The 23,378-nt window shown below is 38.2% G+C and overlaps 2 protein-coding genes across 3 annotated transcripts in view; one reads left to right on the top strand and one right to left on the bottom strand.

The window, feature by feature from the left end:
• LOC144642770 (prominin-1-A-like) overlaps window positions 1-4,200 on the bottom strand; it is a 48,386-nt gene extending 44,186 nt beyond the window's left edge. The window contains exon 1 of the mRNA XM_078501837.1: window positions 4,084-4,200. The gene's annotated coding sequence lies outside the window, so the exon portion shown is untranslated. The remainder of the gene's footprint in view (window positions 1-4,083) is intronic.
• Window positions 4,201-6,249: 2,049 nt separating this feature from the next.
• The window catches only part of LOC144642768 (prominin-2-like), a 28,384-nt gene continuing 11,255 nt past the window's right edge, over window positions 6,250-23,378 (top strand). For both annotated transcript variants that reach the window (XM_078501831.1, XM_078501832.1), the window contains exons 1-14: window positions 6,250-6,622; window positions 8,646-8,716; window positions 9,552-9,760; window positions 12,877-12,997; window positions 14,041-14,107; window positions 14,529-14,618; window positions 15,316-15,533; window positions 15,812-15,889; window positions 16,968-17,031; window positions 17,670-17,746; window positions 18,951-19,039; window positions 21,130-21,282; window positions 22,083-22,206; window positions 22,722-22,816. In XM_078501831.1, the coding sequence (XP_078357957.1) occupies window positions 6,388-6,622; window positions 8,646-8,716; window positions 9,552-9,760; window positions 12,877-12,997; window positions 14,041-14,107; window positions 14,529-14,618; window positions 15,316-15,533; window positions 15,812-15,889; window positions 16,968-17,031; window positions 17,670-17,746; window positions 18,951-19,039; window positions 21,130-21,282; window positions 22,083-22,206; window positions 22,722-22,816 (1,691 nt within the window). In that variant the 5' untranslated portion in view covers window positions 6,250-6,387. The remainder of the gene's footprint in view (window positions 6,623-8,645; window positions 8,717-9,551; window positions 9,761-12,876; window positions 12,998-14,040; window positions 14,108-14,528; window positions 14,619-15,315; window positions 15,534-15,811; window positions 15,890-16,967; window positions 17,032-17,669; window positions 17,747-18,950; window positions 19,040-21,129; window positions 21,283-22,082; window positions 22,207-22,721; window positions 22,817-23,378) is intronic.

The following is a 23,378-nucleotide window of genomic DNA, read 5'->3' as shown; positions in this document are numbered from 1 at the left end:
AGTCATAAAATACAAAACATGTCATGTGATCTTGCTGTCGTGCTCCGAAAAAACCTTTTAGCAGCGAGACTTGAGTGCTCACGTTTTGTCCTGAACTTGTCAATTAAATGTCCTAAGTGCATGTCTTACGATAAAACACCTATTCGACGTGTAGCCTATATTTATAGAGATGGACTCCACCAGGAAGTCGAGTAATATTTATTTAAGTTGGACAAATATCAAGTACCAGAATAATTTAAATCATGCATCTGTGGCGTTATTTTCTACCCTAAATAAAAGGTAAAGATGTAAGGAATTATCCGTGATAACACCAACAACAGTTTCTTATTAGAGTCTGAGAAAATAAATTTCAAAGTTCACAAGCTACAGGCAAAAACTCACGTGTAACCATTTTGTAAAATCGTCTTTAAGCGATTCAGTGAAATTCAACAATATTCTTATCAGAGTCTGAGAAAATGAAATTCAAAGTTCACAAGTTATAGGCAAAAGCTCACATCTTTTAAGCGATTCAGTGGAATTCAGTGAAAATTTGAAATTGGTTTTCAATGTTTGATGTTGTTAGAAAAGATTTCCTTTGATAAGATATTGGAAGCAGTAACTCAAAAGCTTGCAATAAGGTTTAAATAATTTTGTCCAATAACTACTCGAAGTCCTGGCGGATTCCATCTCATGTAAAAATCCCTGCACGTACTGTGAAGTTTTTGTTCACAATTTTCTTTGAGAAGTTCGATTAAGGATCAGTAATCCTATATACTACACAAATAAGCAATTTTTGCTTGGCACAAGAAATGACAAGCTGTTTCCATATGACAGGTGGGCAGCTGGTGTGCCAAATTTCAAACAAGGAAGTCTATAGGACAGTTCTAGGCCTGTCAAAGAAAACTGAAGCTATATTCACCGTTCGTGTACAAACCGGACACGAAAATTTCGAAAGTGGCCAAAGAGACACTTGTCTTTTAATTTATCATGTACACGCAAAGCAAATATTTTTTAAGCAAAGTTATGAAAACTTGTCAAGAAAAACTTAAAAATATTAAAACGGCCTTTTCACCTGCGAAGAATGAAGACAGTTTCTTGATCTCGAGGAACTCTCTGAGCCTACGACAGTGTCACCGAGTTGTGGAGCTACTTGAAAACCCAGTGAAGGTGTTGGTATTAATAAGAAATCCTTGCTAAAATGTACTGTACTTGTCATAAAAATTGTTAAACAGTGGTGTGGTTACGGACTGGTAGGAAAGAAAGGTCCTAAAACTTGAAAACGTCGGGCCGATCGACGTTTTCAAGTTTTCCGGACAGTGTTGATTGGAAAAAAATCACATTAAATTCACTGCTTTTTATACTTTTTTGTTGTTGTTCAAAGGTTGTTCTGTTGAACAGTGAGTGCACCCTCAAAATTTAGCATACCGTATTTACTCGCGCTTATTAAATTTTTCGCGTCTCAAGTGCGGCGCTTATTCGAGGGCGGCGCTTATTTGAGGGCGGCGCTTATTTAAAATTTGGACGCCATAAAGAATCTGATCTTTTACAGTAATTGAAAATAGCGTCTTTTGATTGTCAGTCTTCGTCTCTTGCTGAAGAAAGAAGTAGCGCTAGCTGTCTTGGCAAAGTTCACAACATTTACAGAGCTGCGTATTGCAAAAATGTTGGATAGAAGAACTAATGGGCGAGCGGTAAAACAATAACATTGAACTGCAAAACATCTCTTTCTCTTTTGATGAAAAAGAATTTTCCAAGTTTGTTTTAGAGTTGCTTTGTAGTGCTGTTACTAGTAAAACGGAATTTCTCAAATAAGCGCCGCATCGGGACTGCGGCGTTTATTCGGGGGCGGCGCTTATTATCTTTTTTGTCCCAAATACGGCGCTTATTCGAGGGCGGCGCTTATTCGGGGGCGGCTCTTATTTGAGTAAATACGGTAGTTAACACAAAAACTGAGAAGACTTCTCGTGACATTGTATAACTTAGGCCGGGACGCATATACGAGAAATTTTTTTCTGCCGTCTGTTACAATTTGCTTAAATAAAGACGAGCTAGCACCGTCAGATGGATTTATGACCGATGCACTAACACGAAATTGTTAATGTGAATTTGTGTGAAATTTTAAGAGGTTTAAAGAAGAGATAGAATAAAGACATTGAGCTAATAAATATCACTGAAAAAATCCATGAGTTCAATACGTCTGCCATCTACTAATTTTTAACTCCAAATTTTAATTTTAAAATCACATTAAATCTTCAATATTACTTATTTCTCTAAATTTTACTAAATCCTTTGGGGAAAAAATCTCCTCCCAAACGTCCCCAAATTTACCCAAAAAATTACAAAACAAAGCAAAACACAGATTCGTGTAATTTGAATTGCTTAAAAGAATCTTAAAACGCGAACGAGATATTTGCATTAAACCCAAGTTAAGCGGTGGATAAACGGCCTTCAGGTGTACCCCACGATCTAGTGAAAGTCAAACCGACGGAGTTTTCAATTCCGCTTATGCCGGGACCTCCGATGATCTAGCGAAATGTCACAGTCGCAAGCTAATAGGAAGTATTCGGAGTGCCTGAGAACTACCATTGTGATTGGTTTGTTCTTCGCAATCGGAAGAAAATAAAAAACGTTCTGATTCTTCCTACTCTGATTCTGTCGAGCTTATGACTCCGCTTACGACTCCGATTTTCGATTTTCACTGACTAGGTCATGAGCGCTCTTACGACTCCGACCGACTACGAGTCCGTCGCTAATGAGAACCCACCTTTAAAGGAGCTGTGCCACTGGGATTTCGCAGATTTTTGGTCCATACTGTTCTGAAATTAGTGGTAGTCAACTTAACCCATAAAAACATTATTTTTTGAACATCTAAAGGAAGATATAACCTTAATTTGCGAATAGAAATCAAGCTATTTTTTTGCCGGAAGACGCGCGGAAACAACTCGAAAAAGAAAGCCTTACTTTTTCAAGTTGCAATCCATTCCCATCCGAGCCATCTGCAGCCAAAGACGCTTGTTAACAGTTTCAGTGCTCTAATATAGCAATTTTTAATAAAAATGGACTACTATTTTAAGGTTTCCTGCGACACAAATGAAAATTTTGGCTGTTCAAAAATCTGGTAAAATCCGTGACATAGTCCCTTTAGTGGCCATGTGACTAGGAGGTTTCCGTTTGGTCGCTAGGAGCTCGATAAACACTTCTACAAAAAGTCAATTTCCAAAATTGGCCTCGTTATTGTCCAGTTGATAGAATTCAAACACCTGTTTTTCAGTAGCTGTCAAAAACTTTCGTGGAAAATTGCACCCAAAACCACTTTGTAAAGAAACCTTAAAAATAACAAAACTTTCATAGGTAGATTTTATCCTAAGATTAAAATACTAAAACCATCAGTTACCATTAGAGAACTCAAAAAGAAAATAATCAGTAATTGTAATGTTAATTTGGATTTGTGACAGTTGCCTTTATCGTTTGAATATTTAATAAAATCTTTGGCAATAAATTCGTCTGAACTTAATGGTTTGAGATTACAGTGAAACGTTTTGTGATGTACAATCAAGAAAAATTCGGAAATGAGATCAATATTTTTCGTTCTAATATAAAGATTGACTGCAGCCGATCGATAAAGCGTCGAACAGTTTAATAATACACACAGTTAGCGTCCAAAAAGTATTCGATCAGAAAATATTTTCTTGACCGCAAATACAATCGAATTTTTTTTAGTTCGAAAGGTGTATCTTTCCTACATGAAAATAAAACCCATTCAATTACACAGAACGTATTCTGCTTCAAGTTAAAACCCGTATTGAATAATAACAACCATGCTTAATGGCCGATCTTAGTAAATACAAACCCTCAGGGGAACAAATTTTAATAATTAAGTTCTAAATATCACGAGAAGCTCAGGTTTTTTCGTTAAACTCGTTTGCTATGATAGCCAGCAAATGGTTTACTTGATTACGGCCGGAAAACGATTGCTTGCGAAAATTGTTCTAATTTATACCGTTTTCTTGATCCCAAAATGCAACAAAGAGATTATTATTATAAGACAGATATAACAAAAAACCCTCCTATAAACTATACTAGAATTGTAAATCCAGCACTTACAATATTCCCGTGAAAGTATAATCCAGAATCAACCAGTATATTTTCAGCCTGTCGCAGCGTTAACAGCTTAAAAAGCAAGGACAGTACTTTCCACACAACAAAACGAACGGATCCGTATTGACAATATATTTTCGTTCTTTGACAGCCGTAACGTGGAAACCAATCATATTTTATTTATTCGTGCAAAACTCAAGCTATGCTAAATTTTAAAATATTTATATTAATCTACCCTTGCATTTTGTGCGATTGGCTGGACAATGAAAGCAATTATTTACACGGTATCGCAATTATAGAAAAAGGTTTGAAAAAGACACTTTTGATGGACGTTTCACTATCTCTTTTTGACGCATTTTGGTGTTAATTTCCCGGATTTAATTTAGGATATGTTAAATTTTTGTTCATTTACATATCTTATCATTAGTATTGCTTTTCGAGTTCCTCAATTCGCAAGCTTCTAACATATACAAGACATTCTTTCGCCGTAGTTGTTTTTGTAATTATTTCGGATTTATGGAGAAGTGTATAGTTTTTTACTGAAAATGATTTATGGAGTCTTTTTGTTCATCAAAAATTAGACCGTTTGACGCCCATGTGAATTTCTAAACATGCTGCCTAGGGAGGCAATGGGTTAGGGTTCTACCATAAACTAGATGAGACTCAAAACAAAAGTAATCTTTTGCGACCGGTTATTCGGAAGGGTCATGTTAGACGTCATGTAGCGAGCATGATTTGTATATCATTCAGTGAGAGTAGCCACTTCCCAGCAGGGGGTGGCTTGTTTGAGACGACTCTTAGTTTTCCTGCTAGCAGAATTTCCTCTTCCGTTTTTCTGAGGTGAAAGGAAAAGGAAATTCTGCTCCGGCTCGTAACGATTCATATTGAGCATACGCTAGCGTTTTTAAACTACCAAACAACCAACCTCGTTCCCAGGGTCTTCTCGGCGACGAGTTTCAAAATGGCGGCGCGTCGTGAGAAGATTCTTCTCTGCGTTCAGCCGCCATCTTGAAAGCAGAGCAGGCCCTGGGAACGAGGTTGAATAACAACTTTTGCGCGTGATCGCGCATCACGGTATGTCACATGTTTCCGCCCGTGGGCTCAACATTCGCCTGCGGTAAAATTTAACAGCACGCGCTTTGTCACTGTGGGCTCACTTACCAATTGGCACATTCTCGACCCAAGAGCTCTTGTCTTTTGCACATCAGTGCTCTAGGGTCGAGAATGGCATGCGTACAGAGTGCTTCGGGACAACCGGTTTCAAAAACCGTTTAACTTCGCCCGTGATCGAGGACGGCGGTTAGTTAAAAAAAATTCTGCAAAACAGAGCTTTATCCACCTCTAGGGCTTTCCACAAGTTGCTCGACAACTTTTTGGCAACTTTTCATATTTCGAGCAACTTTTTCCCCTTCGAGCAACTTTTTTCCTCTCGAGCAACTCGTTTCCTTTTTGAGCAATTTATTGACAAAAGATGTTCGAAGATTATCCGAGGGTTGTTCAAAGGCCATACGAACGTTTCCGAAGATTTACGAAGTTTGCAGAGGATTTTCGAGGAACATCTGAAGACGCTTCAACTTTTGGCTCATTCTACATTAAAACCGTTACAAAACTCGTCGGCAAACATGACGTCATAGATATCTTCACGATTTTTCTTACTTAAAGAAATCCTTGTTAATTAACAAATTTTCCCCTTAATATGTTCTTTAGATACTCTTTTTGCTGTAAATTGCATAAAACAGCTTAGAAATGTTACCCTCAAAGAGAAATTAGCATATACTTAGAGAAATTCTCTTGATTAGAAGCAGCGTTTTGAATTTTTTTTTGGAGCAACTTTCGAGCAACTTTTATTATCAGAAGCAATTTTTTGGATTTTTGGAGCAACTTTTGAGCAACTTTTTGAGAAATCTTGAGCAACTTTTTGGGAAATCTCGAGCAACTTGTGGAAAGCCCTATGACCACGTCGTTCCCAGGTCTTTTAGGCGTTCAGATCCAAGATGGCGGACACACCTGTTTCCTGTACTGCGCACGCTTGATTAAACCTCTTGTCTTGGTGCTGACTAGTAGAATTGCGGCCTCTGGTGATTTTTGCCACCAAGCGAGTTGGTGGTAAAATCTCGCGCGCGCGTGTGTGACGTGACGTCACGAATGATTGTCGACGTACTATCGCAAAGTGTAAAATGCAAACGGTTTGTTTTGATTCCAGCTACAATGCGGCGCCCGTTATCAAGAATTTCTTTATTACCAATTTTACTTTATTCGTGAGAGATTTTGACAGAAAATCCGTTAATGCGCTAAAACGACCGTGGCGAAATGGCCTCCTTTCTCAAGGAGAAGAAGTTAATTCTAATAATTACGGTTTCTTACATTGTTGGCTTCGCCGTCGTAGAAGGCAAAGGAACACTTCAAGGAGATAATATAATATTTTCTCCACTGCGCAAAGGAAGTAACTACACCTTGACGAAAAGCAAAAGTGATTGGTTTTTGTCCAGCTACGATGCAATTGCTGAAGCCGTGGTTTTATCGCTAAATTTTTCTCCGCCGTACGGTAAGGTAGTATTTCAATTGTGATAAAATTGAAACCGGAAATGGATTTTTTTTAACGTAAACTCCTTTAGTAATATTTTGCGATTTACCGTTCATTTAATAATTATTTCAATTATTAGGGTTAGTTAAGTAAAGGGATTATTTTCTCCTGGGGATTTTCTGTGCAATCGTCTGTGAAATACTGAATCGAAAATCGTGACAGATTCAGTCATGTGTAGTAAACCATAACATTTTTAAACGCGCTTTATCTTTAAAGTTTATAAATTGCCTAGCGCGTTCCTCATAAACAGAGAATTAAACAGGAAATCTAAGACTTTTGCTAGTGAAGAAAGTTAACAACGGCATTTCAAGATTCAAGAGCGGGTTTCAATTTATTTTCTTGTTAAATTAGATGACCGGTTCACGTTTGGTGGCATCAAACTTTTCGCGAAATTTAGCGCTCAAAATTTCTTGATTCGTAAATGTTTAATTGTGAAATTCCTCTAAAAATATAGTACTGATCTTTTCTTTACGTTTTATGACTTGAGAAAAGTCGTAAATTTCTGGCGATTTTTTATATTGTATTTGGCTTTTTTCAATAATTTAGTGCATGCAATCTACTTTGAAAGCCGCCGTAAAGAAAAATTAACCAACATATTTTGACAAATTTTTCCTTTGGTGTAAAACAAAAGTGTGTTTCTTCTTTTTCCGCTTACTAAACGTTAAATCAATGTCCTGAGTTGATTTTTATTTAGACTTATTTATTTCATATTTACAAGTAAGACCACAAGAGAAAGATCAGAAGTTAAGTTTACAAGAAAACCTGCGATTTTACGGCGGCTTTTCGGTTTTGTTTACGGTAAGGGTTTCGCTGGTTAAGTATTGTGCTCTCCCGGTACCCGCAGGGCAGCTCAGGTATTTGAAGAGATCCCCCATTGTATAAACTCGAGCTTTCTTTGTACCTTTGAATATACGTGGCCAAACAAATACAGTCATGGTTTTATTTTCTTCTGATGAATCAGCGAATTTGATCACTTCAAGATTAGCGGGAAATTCTTTGAGACTTTCTCAACAACAAACTGTGTTTAATTCGCGTTAACTAATTGATAAAATTGATTAATTTGAATATCGTGCCGTAATTAAATTTAAGGTCGACTCAGATTTATTTTATTATACGGTTAGGACTGCTGAGAATAAAAAAATGTTTTTAATTTTGTTCAAATTAATCTAATTTAAATCAATTTGATATACATCAGAATCCCTATTAAGCGGCCACCCTCGGAGAAACTGGCCGATAGAGGTTGGCCGCTTAAAATAGGGGTTAGTTAGAAATTAGTATAAAGTATTTTAGAGAGGTCACTTTATTTCAATACAAAATAGTGTGGAATCACATAAGACGACAATAATCCTGTGTTTGAATGATTTTATCAGCCATCACTTTCTTTTTAGACTGTTTGTCCGACCTTGTGGAAAACAAAGCCAAAAATTGTATATTACGTACTTGCTGGCCGCTAAATAGAGGCAAAAACAAGAACGCCCATCGGCCGTTAAAAGGGGGTTTTATTTACAGCATTATACTTAGAACAGTTTCGGGACTGGCTGCTTGATAGGGGGTGGCCGCTTAATGGATGGCCGCTAAATAGGGGTTCTGGAGCATGACCTCCAGAAATATTGGAGAACTATAAACTCTGAATAAACTTTCATAAAGTTTTTCTTAAAAAATCAATCTTGTTCAACTGGGAATTATTTTCCCAAATAAACTTATTTAATTTTTTTTAAAATTTTGGGTTAAAATCAAGACGAGGCAAGTGTCTCGTCTTGCCTCTTGCTAGTTAAGGCCCTCGGTTTGTCTCTAGTAGGGGAACTCGACAGTTTTAATTTTTACAAGCAATATAATGATTGCCAGATAAACCAGGCTTGATTAGCAATTTTTACGTGTTTTTTTCATTTAGTTTCTTTTTTTTACTGGGATGACATTTACAAACAACAGTTTTTCAACTTTCTGACCGAGTGATCTAACCAAACTCGCATGTAATCAATTGCAGATGCTATAAAGGATGGACTTCGAACTGTTGACGGGGTAGGCGATTATACTGCTGGAGACTTGGCAAGAAAGGTAAAGGATCCTTGAAAAATATATATGTTGATGGGAAGAAAGCCCACTACGCATTTGGCTTAAAATCCTACATGGTGGTCTCTCAAGCCACTCGAACGATATCACCTCTTTTATCAATGTTGATACTGTCGCATTTTCTGTACATGTAGAAATGGACTCAACGAATTAGCAAGCCTTCAGTAGCTTTTAGTTCCTAGTGTCAACATGGTTGCTTAGAAACACTTATTGTTACTTTTTATGTAGGCCTCACGTACAGCGGCGGCAAGTTTTTATTTCCCTCCAAAACTGCCCGCTGCAAAATGAAAACTTGCCGGCCTCAAATTTAGGACCGAATTTATGGCATAATGTTTATTGCGCTGGACTCCGGATCGAGCGGTCCAGGTTCGAACCCTGGCCAGGGTCACTGTGTTGTGTTCTTGGACAAGATTCTTTACTCTCGTAGTGCCTCTCTCCACCCAGATGTACTAAATGGGTACCGGGGAATTTAATACCGGGATAAGCTCCGGTGGTATGGGCCACTTGGTACGACGCAGACTTTACCTTACCAAGCCAAAAATTAATATATATATTGAAACGATTACCTTTGTATGCCGCAAATGCCTATAGCCTTATCAGTTATTCAGTGTCTTCCATTTCCTATTTGGCTTGGTGAGGTATATTTGCAACGATTTCTTACGCTTCAAGCTCCAAAGCAACGAAAATCTGAAGTTACGAGATTTACTCTGAGTTGCTGTTTCGTTTGACCGCTGCATACTATATGCAACACTGAAGGCTTAAAGGAAACTCCTGCAAGCTCTCGGAGTGCTTCCATTAATCTGATTTTTGTTCCTTTCAGGCGATAGCTGAAAATCTTCCTCTGACACTTCTCACTTCCGTTTCACTCATAAGCGCCTTTGTAATACCGCTGGTCGGTATCATTTTTGGCTGCTTCCGGTGCAAGGGAAAATGTGGCGGCGAGCTGATAGAGGAGGACCTGGAAACGAATCCCAAGAAACACAGACAACTTTTCACAGCCGCGATTTCTGTTTGTACAGCTCTGATCATGTAAGTTTGACCCAGTTGTGCGAATAACAACATTTTTAGGCCGGCTTTATTGGCTCTGCGCGTCTTGTCAATGAAGCTATTAACCTACTTATCTCCAGGCATAACTAATCGATGACATCAATGACATCAATGACATCAATGAAATCAATGAGTAATCAATGAATAATCGATGGGTAATCAGTTGATTAGTCATTGATTATTGCCGATGATCAATGAGTAATCGATGACTAATCGATAGGCCACAAAATTTTTGGTCATCGATTAGTCATCGATTGCATCGATTAGTCATCGATTGCATCGATCAGTCATCGATTGCATCGATCAGTCATCGATTGCATCGATTAGTCATTGATTACATTGATTACTCATCGATATAGTCTCGTGATTGAAAACCGGAACTTGTAAAAGTATTTCATACTCAAGCTTGTACACGCCATAACAATCTAACAGTATCATGGTTACACATGAAAAAAGTACAGAAAGTAAAAGTGCTTGCAGCTGTTCCGTTGCGTAATTTAAGTGCTTATGACGGCTGTCTCCCTAAGCCGCGAAGCAGTTTTACTTTGCTGACAAACATCCACCGACCAAAATCTACCACGTAGTCGATTCTTGTCTCCGTACTTATTAGTTTCATTTCCAGACTGGTTGGTTTTCCTGTTCAATTGTTTTGTTTTTAAATAAAGAGTTGGGTAAAGTGAAATATTGAAATATCATCTGTATTTGTGATAAGCCCTTCACGTCTTGATATGCCGGAAGGTTATTTGACCTTTTCTGAGGACGTAATTTCGTCAACAAGAATGCCAGTTATAAAGCAAAATATGACTAACATAGATAAAAAATCACAAAAAGGTACAAGAAAGCAAGGAATGTGTCTTTTGTGTGCAGTATGATAGTTGATGAGTAATCGATGGGTCATCGATGAGTAATCAATAACATCAATAGGTAATCAATTACATCAATGAGTAATCGATGTCATCGATGAGTAATCGATAGGCCACAAAATTTTTGGGCTTCGATTACTTATCGATTACTCATTGATCATCGCCAATAATCAATGACTAATCAACTGATTACCCATCGATTACTCATTGATTACCAATTGATGTCATTGATCATCGATTAGTTATGCCTGGTTATCTCTGCAAAGCGACCGGGGCATACTCCCCAAAACTTTTCAAACGATTTCCAAAGTAAAGAACACTAAGGCGTAGACTGCAAAACAGTCGTATCTTTTGCGAACGCGCTCGGTGTTGACGAGAGCGAGAGGTCTGGAGCCAATGTCAAAACTATGGGTGAGACTGGGGAGAGACGCTAAAAGATACGACTGTCGGCTTTCGTTTCGAATTTCCCGTTCTCCCAGAAACGGGAAATTCCCATTGGTCAATTATGACGTTACCTGTCACCAAAAACTCTTTCGCACCTCGTCAAAGATATCAATTTGACAGTAGAACATGCTCTTCACGCGAACAAAATGGAAAAGACTTGGATGCGCTTGCGAACGATTTGGGTTTTGTATTAAAATCAGATCAAAAGGAAGCTCTTTAATCAAAGGGTAGGGATGTTTTTGCTGTGCTTTCAAAGGCCTTTGGCAAAAGCCGCATTTTCCAACCGTTTGTCCTGGCAAAGAGTTCAAGCTCGCTGAATGCAGCTTCATTGCCGCTATGAATTCGAAGACACATAATCTGCAACAGTACGACGTCGACGCGTCTTTTTGCTTTGTTCATCGTCGTGAGGTGGGTTTCTTCGGTGTTGTTTGATCCATTGGATGAATAGAAACAGACTTCTATTTTAAACGGGACACATTCTACCTTTTTCACGCAAAACTGAGTCAAAATTAAAAAAAAAACTCGTTGGACTTTTAAACACTCTAGTTCGTGCGTGGACAACGTGAAAATAAACAATGCTATCAAATTTAAAATATGGGTGGAGGTGTCATAAAATTTTTGACATGATTTGACCCCCTGGTCGGAACCAATTCGTTGTATGGAAAGCCGACAGTCGTTTTTTCTCGCCTCGCTCGCCCTGCGGGCGTGCGAGGCTCGCAAGACGATCGGCGCTTCGCGCCTTCGATAAGCGCTTTTTCCAACGACTTAAGAGAAAAAACGACTGTTTTGCAGTCTAACTAAGGCGGGGGTTCATGCGAAAGCCGTTTTCCACCGTTTAACATGGGATTTATGCAAATATCCCGTTAGCTTTTCAAGCAATCCAAAAATTCTCCTCTCATTTCACAAATCAATGCCAGTTTGCGGTGTTTTGTGAATTTTTGATGAGTTTTGGGGATTTTTGGAAGGATATAGTTTTTTTCAAAGGAGTAATAAAATTTGGAGAAATAAGAAATATTGAAGATTTAGTGTGATTTTAAAATTAGAATTTGAAGTTAAAAATAAGTATATGGACAACCTAAAGTGCTCTTGCGTCAACTGTCTGGTAGTGTTTCAAAAACAATTTCGTTCTCCTTTCCTTCCTTTAAACCTCCTAAAATTTCAGTCAAATTCACATTTAAGCGGGTTTTGCTTTGACGGTTGACTTTCCAAAAAATTGCATTTTGTAGGCAGAAGGTTATTTGTTATACTAATTAAAGATGGATGGTTATGGAGAAAAGTTCTTATGAGGCTTTTTTGGTGTTAATGGATTTTTGGAGTTTGATACCTTAACTTACAATTCTGAACGTATTTTATCAATTTATAATATCAAAGTCTACTTTTTCTCTAGATTAACTGCTGACAGCAAAATTTTAAGCCAATTTAGAGTTGGGATTAAGTCTCTTATGATTCCCCTAAACGAAACCGAAATTTCATTTTGTTAACTTCAATTAATACTTATTCCTTCAAATCATTTATTCATTTAAAAAATATTATAAAGATACATACAGTTCTGCCGAAAAATCCAGACATATTCTTATAGGTATTTGAAATCACTGTTATAAATCATAAGTAATCAAATTCTGGTTAACTTCAAACATCCTAAAAGACACTGCGACAACTTCGTCTACTAACATATAAACCTGACTACCCTAAACCGATGTTAAACACACATTTTAAGCCCCTAAAAGCCCTGTCAGTTTCACCATGAAACGATTTAGGACGCTTAACTGTATTATGATTTGAATTCCGTAGGATCGCTGCCTTTTCAATCAGTCTTGTTAACGATAAAACAGAAAGCGTAGCACCGGCTGTGGACTCTCTGTTTATGAAGTCCATTGTGGATATCACCATTTACAAGGAGAATACTTTAAAGGTGAGTTTATTTCACACGAAATGGTTGTACTGCTGTCGTGAGTAAGAAAAAACGTTTGATTTCTTATCCTACAATAGCTTACAACGTTAGAGCAGTTTTTCAAATGAGTGTCGTTAAACCAAAACCAAAGTAATCACTCTGGCCAAACAAAAAAAAACACAGACAATCCAGTGAACCAATCAAAACTCGAAGCAAATACATGTAGAATGCCGGCGCGAAGCGCGGGAAAACAAATGTGAAAAAACCACTAGTGGTTTTGGTTTCACTTCTGATTGGTTGAGAAAGTGGCGCGAGATTTTTGAACCAATCACTGAGCGCAGCAGTGCAAAGCCAAAGCAAATGCGAATTACTTTCGACACTCAAGTGAAAATCGCTCTAACAACCGTTTCGAACTTGCTTCAATTTCAGTCTGAAAATTTGTATGGCATCGAGGCATTTTTTCCTTGAAAATGCTTTTCTATATACTCATCATCCTTTAGACTGACATCTAAGAGACACGCCATTACAAATACAAAACCTAAAACCAAACCTATTGGGTTTCTTTAATTTACGATTTTCATAGATAAGGGTTTTCATAAAAAACCTGTTTTTGCATGTGAAACATCAGAAAACTAATGAAAACTAATGAGTAGGTGAAAAGAACTATTTTCCCCAAATTATAGCTTTGTAGCATTTTTTATAACGAAGTTGTTGCGAGAATAATTTTGAGAAAATCACGTCACAGTATTTAGTGTGCAGCAGCAGCCTTACTGCGCACGCGTTTGTTAACCTTTTTTTTAGTGCTGGCCAAAAAGAACGCGGTGGAGCGCGCGCAACTTCGAACGTGACGTCATAAATAATTGTTGACGTGCTATTGCAAATTGTAAAGTGCTAACGGTTTGTTTTGATTGCAGATTTAATGGGGCGCTCGTTATCAAGAGTTTCTTTAACTACTAGTTTAGTTCTCCAATGCGTAGTAAATCTGAAAAATTGGGAAATTGCTAAGGTAGTTAGTGGCTTACTTGTGCTAAATTGTAATATTTCAATTTTCAATCTTGTTGCAGGAACTAAGTGAAGTAACTGGAGAAAACATGAATTATACAATCGATTTGATATCGCAGGAATTGACGTGTGAGTTAGACTTGAATTGTTTCAATCCTTTCATATGCCATTTTCAATTTAACTTCAAAAAACCTTGACCTCGATTGCGGTTGTTAATTTATTTTCAACATTAAAATATTTTGCGTTTAATTTAAATTGTGTTTGGGATAACTATACTCCACTGGGTAAAACAAAAACAAAAAACTTGTGCAACCTGTTTTTGCCTATCAGTACAAGCACGTTGTTTTTTTCTTCAACCAATCAAGACTCACACCAAAACCCGTTTGACTTGTTTAATGCTCGTTTTCCGGCACTTGGCACCCGCTGCATGATTTTATTGTGATTGGTTCTTTGACTTGGGTTGCAAAAAATTCCGACGAACGTTGCCTATTTGACAAATAAGGCTAGTTGAGCTGGAATAACTTGCTTAACCTGTTTGCGTTATTTACAGATTTGCCGGTTAATATTACAACACCAGTAATTGAACGAGCTAAAGATGCTGTGAAGGCAATTCTGGATAACGTCAAAGAACTAGGCGCAAGTAAGTATTCATGGCTACTGGAAAAAGGAGTGGCTAACTTTGTCATACCGCTGGTTTTACACCTTTTTAACAAGTCTTTATTGTGTGTACAAAATCATGAACAGCAAAAGCGAAAAACCTGGCTCCGAGCCTTAATCTAATTAATTAAAATTTTTCGGGTAGCAGCTTTCGCGAGGTCTCACATGAATGGCTCGCTACCCTTTGAGAGAACAATAGAACAAAAAATGGCAAAAAAGCGTTAAGTCTGTGTCCGAGCAAAGTGGTCCATACAGCCGGAGCTTATCCCGGTTTTAGCAGCATTAAGCGACTGGGAATAGTGCTACTCCCCCCTGGATGGGATGCTAGTCCATCGAAGGGTACCCCCCAGCAGTATATTTGCCGGTAACCATATATACACCTGGGCGGAGCGAGGCCCTGTGGGAGTTAAGTGTCTTGCCCAAAAACACAACGCAGCGCCCCGGCCAGGGCTCGAACCCGGGCCGTTCGGACTCGGAATCGACCGCGCTAACCATTAGGCCACCGCGCCTCCCACAATAGAACCGGCAAACAACAGGAAAAATGCTCCAAGTCCCCAAAACAATAGTAACTGCTACACTAGATGACCAGAACAACCCCCCATAGAATTACAAGCTTATGAGAGCAGCTTTTCTTCTAATACAATTCCTGCTATACGTTCGTTTAACAATAAATTCATTAGAACTCAAAGACCTAAGAGACTCATTGAAGGATGTGGCAGATATTGTTCAGAATTTACGGATGCTTGGCCAGAAACTTCGCACCGGTTTGGACGAAGCGCGAAACAACTTGTCAGACGCAAAAACAGAGTGTAACAAAGATACGCCGTCAAAAACAGCTGGAGCCTGCGACAAAATACCCACTGGGGATTCACTACAGGCTGAAGCTGACTTTAACAAGGTAATGTGATGATCTGGATGGGATTTAAAACTATGATATGAGGATTACCTTCCCCGCCAGCCATCTTAGAGAAAGGCTTAAAATAGTAAGACTAATAAAGGTTTTATGGTATCTACAATTTAAGACAAAAACATTTTGGAGAAGACGGATAACGTATTTAAATTCCTAACATTTATTTCTCAGATTGCAGTTCCTATAAGAAACTTATTTTTAAATTTTCTTTCTAGTATAGTTCCTCATATTCTTCTTAATAAGTAACGGGATTATGTTGTTTTTAGGTTCCAGGATTAGAACAAGAACTGTCAAACATAGAAGGAATTCTCACCAGGAATGACTTTGAAGCACAAAGCACTCAGGTGTGTAACTCTGCAATAATACAAGCTGATGTAGGGTGGTAAACGGGGTGAAGGGAAGAGGGGAAAGGGAAATGGGAGAAGAAGTGTCTAAACGTTTCACGGAAAGTAAAACGGTCACAGAATCACAGCGATTATTCAAACTCTATATTCTAGACGTTTCACGGAAACTTAGCTATTGTAGGTTGAATCACCGCTCACTAGTATTTAACAGGTCACGTTTTTTGAGACGCCTCCCCCAGTGATTTCAAGTTTCACGCCAGTAAATACATGTATTTCAATATCCTTTACACTCTCTGTGAATGTAACTGCCTTACACTAGTGACTACAACACGATAGAAGCAAGATATTAAAACATCTAGAGTGATTCAGGTTAAAATGTACTTGTGCTGCTACATCTGAAAAGCTTTTTATTTTCTTGCGAACAAGTAGTTACACACTCGATTTTAGCCAACGCTCTGGTTTCTAGATAGATCCATCGTTGATGAAGCTTACGTAAAACCTGATTTTAATTTCGAATGCTCGTTCATGTAGGACGCTAGTTCTACAGATAGGCACGAAAGTCGTCGATAGGTTAATGGCTCTCAATGTCCACTTTTTGGGCGGTTGATTTACACCTAGTGTCTTTGCTTTTTGTTTTATGTCAAACCCCTTTAAATTTAAAAGGCCGCCTTTATACGGACGCCTTGCTACACTCTTTCTACTAGTATTTCTGCTGGTAAACGGAATTGCAAAAATATTTACAGCTGATGGACCAACCAACCAACCGACCAACCATGTGAGTGAAGCTTGAAGCTGGGCTACCCACTATACTTTCTGAATAAAAAATTCAGTCGTAAAAACGATAAACAAACAAACAAACAAACAAACAAACAATGAAAGAAGGGCTATTAGGTTACGGGGCACAATATCTAAAAAAATAAAAAAAAAATTACATCTCCGGTAGAAATAGGGTTTTAATCATGCCGGAAAACAAACTAGTTCTCAAATAACGATACCGGTGAAAAAACCTTTGTCATTTACATTTTATATTTAGCTGATAGATAACACTGATATCTTTTTTTATTTTATTTTACTTTAGGGGCAAAATGAATTTAATTCGATGCCAACGAAAGTTTATTACAAGACATTATCAGGAAGGGAAGGTAAGTTATTAAACAGAAAACTTGAACAGGTAGGCAAACAGTCAAACAAACAAACAAACAAACAACACAAACAAACAAACAAACAGCCAGCCAGCCAGCCAGCCAGCCAGCCAGCCAGCCAGTACAGCCAGCCAGCCAGCCAGCCAGCCAGCCAGACAGACATACAGACAGACAGCCAGCCAGCCAGCCAGCCAGCCAGCCAGCCAGCCAGCCAGCCAGACAGACAGAGCCAGACAAACAGACAGCCAGCCAGCCAGCCAGCCAGCCAGACAGACAGACAGACAGACAGACAGACTGGCAAACAAACAGACAGTCAGACAGACAGACAGACAGACAGACTGGCAAACAGACAGACTGGCAAACAAACAGACAGTCAGACAGACAGACAGACAGACAGACTGGCAAACAAACAGACAGTCAGTCAGACAGACAGACAGACAGGCAAACAAAAAACCCCAAATAGACAGACGGATTGACAGACAGATAGACAGACCACCAGGCAGACAAACAGACCGACGAACAAACCAACAAAGAAACGTAAAACAATTGTTTTCAAGTTTGATATATTTTACGGTTTTACAACCATGAAGTTAGAAAGACAAATTTAAAGATTACCTTCTTTCTCTTCATTATTTCAGAAATAACAAATTTCACTAAAGAACTCCAAGATTTTGCAGCTAAGATGGTGAATACACTTAGAGAGGCCAGTGACGGGGTAAGAAACTCTCCTTAACTCATCCCCTTATAATGACATTTAATTAACGAAAAGCGAACGTTTTTTATAAGTTAAGTTTTAGAAATTGCGCGCATGTTTATAAAACCTGATCTAATATGTAAAAAAGGAAAAAGAACAAAACAGTATTCCACACAGGAAGACAAGTCTTGAATAAATTAAGGATAAATTTCCAACCAATTACTCCTTATAACGGAGGCTTTCGTTATACAATTTAGAATAAAAATCAGCGAAAATAAATGACGTTTCGATGAATCGCGGTTCATCATTCTCAAATTCTAAAAAAGTCAGATTCTGATGAGTTCAATATATATTAAGAGTGCGTGTGAAAATCTCGTTGCATAAGATTAAAGACTATACAATGTGAATTGTATAGAGTGTTAATTACGAACTAAATAGTTTTGCTTTAATGGAGTCAGATTGAGTGTTCAGTTTAGGTTTTGTAATTAACACTCTATACAATTCACATTGTATAGTCTTTAATCTTATGCAACGAGATTTTCACACGCACTCTTAATATATATTGAACTCATCAGAATCTGACTTTTTTAGAATTTGAGAATGATGAACCGCGATTCATCGAAACGTCATTTATTTTCGCTGATTTTATTCTAAATTACTCCTTACTAAATTAAATTATTAACACTAAATTATACGTACGGTTCCTTATCATTGTCGATTTTAACGTTGTTGCAAAAGACTGCTTTGTTGAGCTATACTCGCCTATATTATTTGTCACTGTGTATGAATACCTTCATTTAACTTTATTCATTAGTTGAACATTCTATTGCTTTTGAACCAAAATGACATATAAGTAGTATAAAATTGTTACAGGATTCTATAGAGCACTTTTCACTTGAGTGTCGAAAGTAATTCACTTTTGCTTTAGTTTTGCGATTACTAGGCTTTGTGATTGGTTTCAAAGACTCGCGCCACTTTCTCATCAGAAGTAAAACTGGAAGTTATCGTGATTCGCACGCGCACGTTTTCCCGCGCTTTGTTTGCTTCGAGTTTTGATTGGCTAACTGGATTGTCTGTGCCCTTTGTGATTTACCAGGGTGATTACTTTAGTTTTAGTTTAAAGAAACTCAATCGAAAACCGCTCTAAGAAAAAAAAAACTGTATACGTCTTGTACTTTTTTGGTCAATGTTAAGGCAAACATGTTACAATGCATTTACATTTCAGGTTCAAACAGACCTTTTGCTTCCGACAAAAACTGAAGTTCATAGTATATTTGGGAAAGGAGGATTATTCAACAGATATGATAAACACAGGTTAATATCAGAACAAACTTGAGTTATATAGTTTATATCCTGATTATCATGTTTAAAGTGAAACATAGATTACTGCCTAGCAACGTAGTAGAGCTTTTTCCTAGATCACCCTCGAGCTATAGCTTAAGGAACTCAGACTTTTACGTACCAAGAGTAAGAACTGTCAAGTACGGGAAACATTCCATTCGTCTCCTTCGGCCGTTGATGTGGTCGAAATTAGACAATAGGGACAAAAACGAAACGTCCTTGCAGCGATTCAAGGCGAACATTAGGGGAAGGGAACTCAGTGGACTTGTCGGAGGAGACACATGCAAAGGGTGTCACCTTTGCAACTCTTGAGCCGAAAACACCCTATAAGTATTAAATATAGGTTCGATATTCCGTATTTTAAAGTAGTATCTTAATTGTAGGAATTAGATGTAAATACAAAGAGTGTTGGAAAATGTAGTATAATTTAATGTAAATAGACCAGAATCGTTTTTATACTTATATTATATTTTAATTTAAACAGTGTCCCCGATTAGTAAGCTTAAGGCTAGCTGGAAGACCAGACACTTAAATAAAGTTCTTCTTCTTCTTATTATTATCCTGTGGAATGGACCGGGGGACAGGGGAAGAAGGAAGTAGGGCGGGGGGGGGGGGGTGTTACTCAACAAGTTTCATACGGTGAAGGCCCCGCCCCGAGGTCCAAACCCTTACCATTTTATACGCCAGTTTTGACAGAAAGGTAATCCTTTGGTATGCATTCCATAGAAAATGGTACCCCTTTCACATACTTACAGCGGCAACACCGCATTCTATTGCTATTCCCTTGAATTGAGTATATAACTGAGTAGATGAATTAGCTGTTACGTGCGTCTGTTCGAGACATTTGAAAGAGCCTGTTAAATACCTAAATGGCAGTATCCTATGTCGTTATAACCATACTTAAATCGGGATTAAAAAGAGTTTAAATAGAGTCTGAATAGAGAAGTTTGTATACCTCGGGCTTGAAAAAGGCACCCCTTTCAGGCGGAGCCACCCCGTATAACCCATGCATTATAGGGGGTATCCCTCCTCCGAGTAGAATGGCTGCTTTCCTAAGGTTAAAAAGAAACGAAACAATACCAAACGAACAAAATTGAGAAATAAACATGATAAACTACAACGAGAAACACGGTTTCAGTTTAATAAGTATGTTTGCATCAATGAATGAAAAAAAATAACTCTAGTGAGACAGTTTTAACTGTTTCGCGAGTTTCATTTTTCCTCATTCGTTGATAGAAGTATTCATTGTTAGAAATATATGATAAAAGCTCAGTGTATTGCAAATATGGTCATGTAAACTAGTGGGAGTTTTAAGCCTTGACTAAATGGAGACGGAAGTGTACGCAAGTTGAAAACTTGCGTCTACTTGCGTCTCCGTTGGCCAGGACTTGCGTGCACCTAGCGTTGACTTGCGATGACTTGCGTTCGCTTTGGTCGAGATCAAATTTGGACGCAAGTCAACGCAAGTTTTTCACTGTTTGGCCACCCCACCCAAGTCAAAGCAAGTCTTACTGTTTACGTTAAATACTGAATTGCAGCGCGCGCAGTAGAATTGAAATGGCTTTTTGACAACTTGCGTGCACTTGCGAGTAAACTTGCGAGTCTGTTTGGCCAGCCGACGAAAGTTTGTATTCAATTTCAACTTGAGACTACTTGCGTCCACTTGCGTTACCGTTTTGCCAGCGCTTTATGGCCATCCAATAAAATGGTTCGTTTCCCATCGCCTTGTCTCTTGTGATGGTGGGTCGGTCGGTCGGGCAAAATAAAAAAAGAATGAACACTTGAAGGGTTCTGGGTTCCAGAGAATGCCGGGCTGCTAAGTAAGAAATCCTGATTACAAAGTCAAATCGAAAACGTGGTCTTTTCGTTCGTTATTCCTTATCAAATGTCTAAACGGTCTTTAAATAAAGTGGTATCGATGTTTATTAAAGACGATCGTGTTCTTGTAAATTGAAGTACTTGCTTCTTGAGTGCTAGAACGACATCATTCATCTATTAATTTGGTTAGGTTCTAGGAAGTATTTTTGGTTTAACCTCACGTATATTGATGATATGTTTTTCAGATGGATCACTTTGCTGTCAATCTCGCTTGCTATTGTGTTTGTTGTATTGTTAACATTCCTGTCACTCATATCCGGGGCTCTTGGCGCCAGTCCTTCGGATACGCCAAGCACACGCTCGGACATTTCAAACTGCGCGGGAAATGCACTTATTTGGTAAGAAAAACTTAGCTTTGATTATAAAATATTCAACAACTGTTATCGCATTTCTAGCACTGATTCCCATTTTTTTACTCAGAAATTATCCGCTAATAAAACACTTTCAGACCAAACATGCTCAAGGAAAAACAAACAAAATGATTATAATAGAGCAGTTTTCGATTGAGTGTCGGAAACCAAAACTAAAGTAATTAATCTGGCCAATCACAAATGATGCAAAAAATCTAATGATCCAACTCGAAGCAAATACATAAGGCCGGCAAAAAGGGCGCGGGAAAACGTGCGCGAGCGAGTCACGATTGGTTTTGGTTTTACTTCGGATTGGCTGAGAAAGTAGCACGACTCAATTAGTGACTCAATCACTAAACATAGTAGAGAGGTTTTCACTTTAGTGTCGAAAGTAATTTGTATCTGCTTTGGTTTTGCATTAATACGCTAAGTGATTGGTTTAAAAATCTCGCGCCACTTTCTCAGCCAATCAGAACTAAAACCAAAACCAATCGTGTCTCGCTCGCGTACATTTTCCCGCGCTTCGTGCCAGCTACATGTATTGCTTCGAGTTTTGATTGGTTCACTGGATTGTCTGTGTACTTTGTGATTCGCCAGAGTAATTACTTTGCTTTTGGTTTCACGACACTCAATTGAAAACTGCTATTCTTCAAAACCGAAGCAAACAAATTACTTTCGATAAAAAAATGGTAATTAAAACATTGAATAGAAAAATGTCTGTTAAATCGCGTTTCAGTTTTAAATTTGTATTCATTCCCAAATCTGATTTTATATCTTTTTTTCTGTAGTGTTGTTGGCCTGTATTTCTTCAGCGCGTTTTTCCTAAACCTTATTCTCGCTGTTACATTCTTCGTTGGAGCAAACGCGACAGTCCTTTGCAAGTCGGCCGCTGATCTGAGCCTGTTAGAAAAAGTAAGTAACCTAAACAAGCTAATATAGTAAATCTATTGAAGAAATTTTGATGAAAATACTAAAAATTCTGTCGCTTACCGTATCTGACCTTCTGTCGCAGATAACCTCAAGATACGTAGATACGTTGACTAGTGTATGAGATTTGAAACCAGGGTCGGGTTGTTCAGAACAAGATTTAGCTAATTAAATTAGCGTAAATTTTGATTTCAATTTTTAACTTTTCCATAAGCATATTTTCTGTCCTCCACTTAAGACGTCGACTAATCTTAAACGCCACAAAACATAAGCCCCAATTCAAAACTCTTCTATAAAAGAGAAATTGAACCCTGTGTCAACTTTTAATCCTGGGTTAGTGTTAATCGGCTTTGATCCACTCGGCCCAAGTACTCAGGCGTAGCTTCGTTCCATTTGACCAGCCGTCGTGAGCTTGTTTCACGGCCGCTGGTCAAGAGGAACGAGGGCTTTCGGTTCAAGATTTAACCGGAAGTGATGAATTCTCATTTGCCTTGTTTCAGACCATTGATGATCCTTCAACTCTAGGATATTATCCTGTCTCTAAAGCTGTGCTAGGAAATGGAATTATCGACATTCGATTGTCTGATATACTGAGGTAATTACGACGACGATATAAGCGAGGGTGGGTAATGAAATATTATGGTATTATTTTGGAGGGGTTATGAAAGGAATATAATAAAATACTGCAATATCACAGCGACAAACCGATGAGTGGTGCCGGATCTATTGAAGACCTGGATCAGTAACTAAGTTAAAACGGAAAATATAGACGGCAAACTGATCCTGACGGCTAAAGCGGTCAAAAATAAACAAAGTGGATAAAGAGAAAAAAACTAGAATATATAGAAAAAACTTTGCCCTTCCCTTATGAAAGGAAGAGCAGAGACCTGGGGACGGGTATAAAAGATTGCTTTCATTGGGCTTTATTATAATGTATATGACAGCTTTGTTCAAATATTTATACCATGCCATAGAAAATACAGCCAATCAGAATACAGGAAAGCCGTTGTATATTCGACGGTATTCAACCCAACCTTCCCATCGTGCGCTGCGATTGTATTCTCGACGAAATTTAGTAAGCGTATTTTCTATGGCATGGTATAAAATAGTTACACAACACTTTCTGGTGGTATACTATGGAATATCCCACTTGTCAC

Source organism: Oculina patagonica, chromosome 2 (genome assembly GCF_052425735.1).
Source record: "Oculina patagonica isolate OP01 chromosome 2, crgOcupat, whole genome shotgun sequence".
In the NCBI taxonomy this organism is placed as follows: Eukaryota; Metazoa; Cnidaria; class Anthozoa; order Scleractinia; family Oculinidae; genus Oculina; species Oculina patagonica.
Note: the sequence above shows the minus strand (reverse complement) of the source record. Positions and strands in the feature narration are given on the sequence as shown.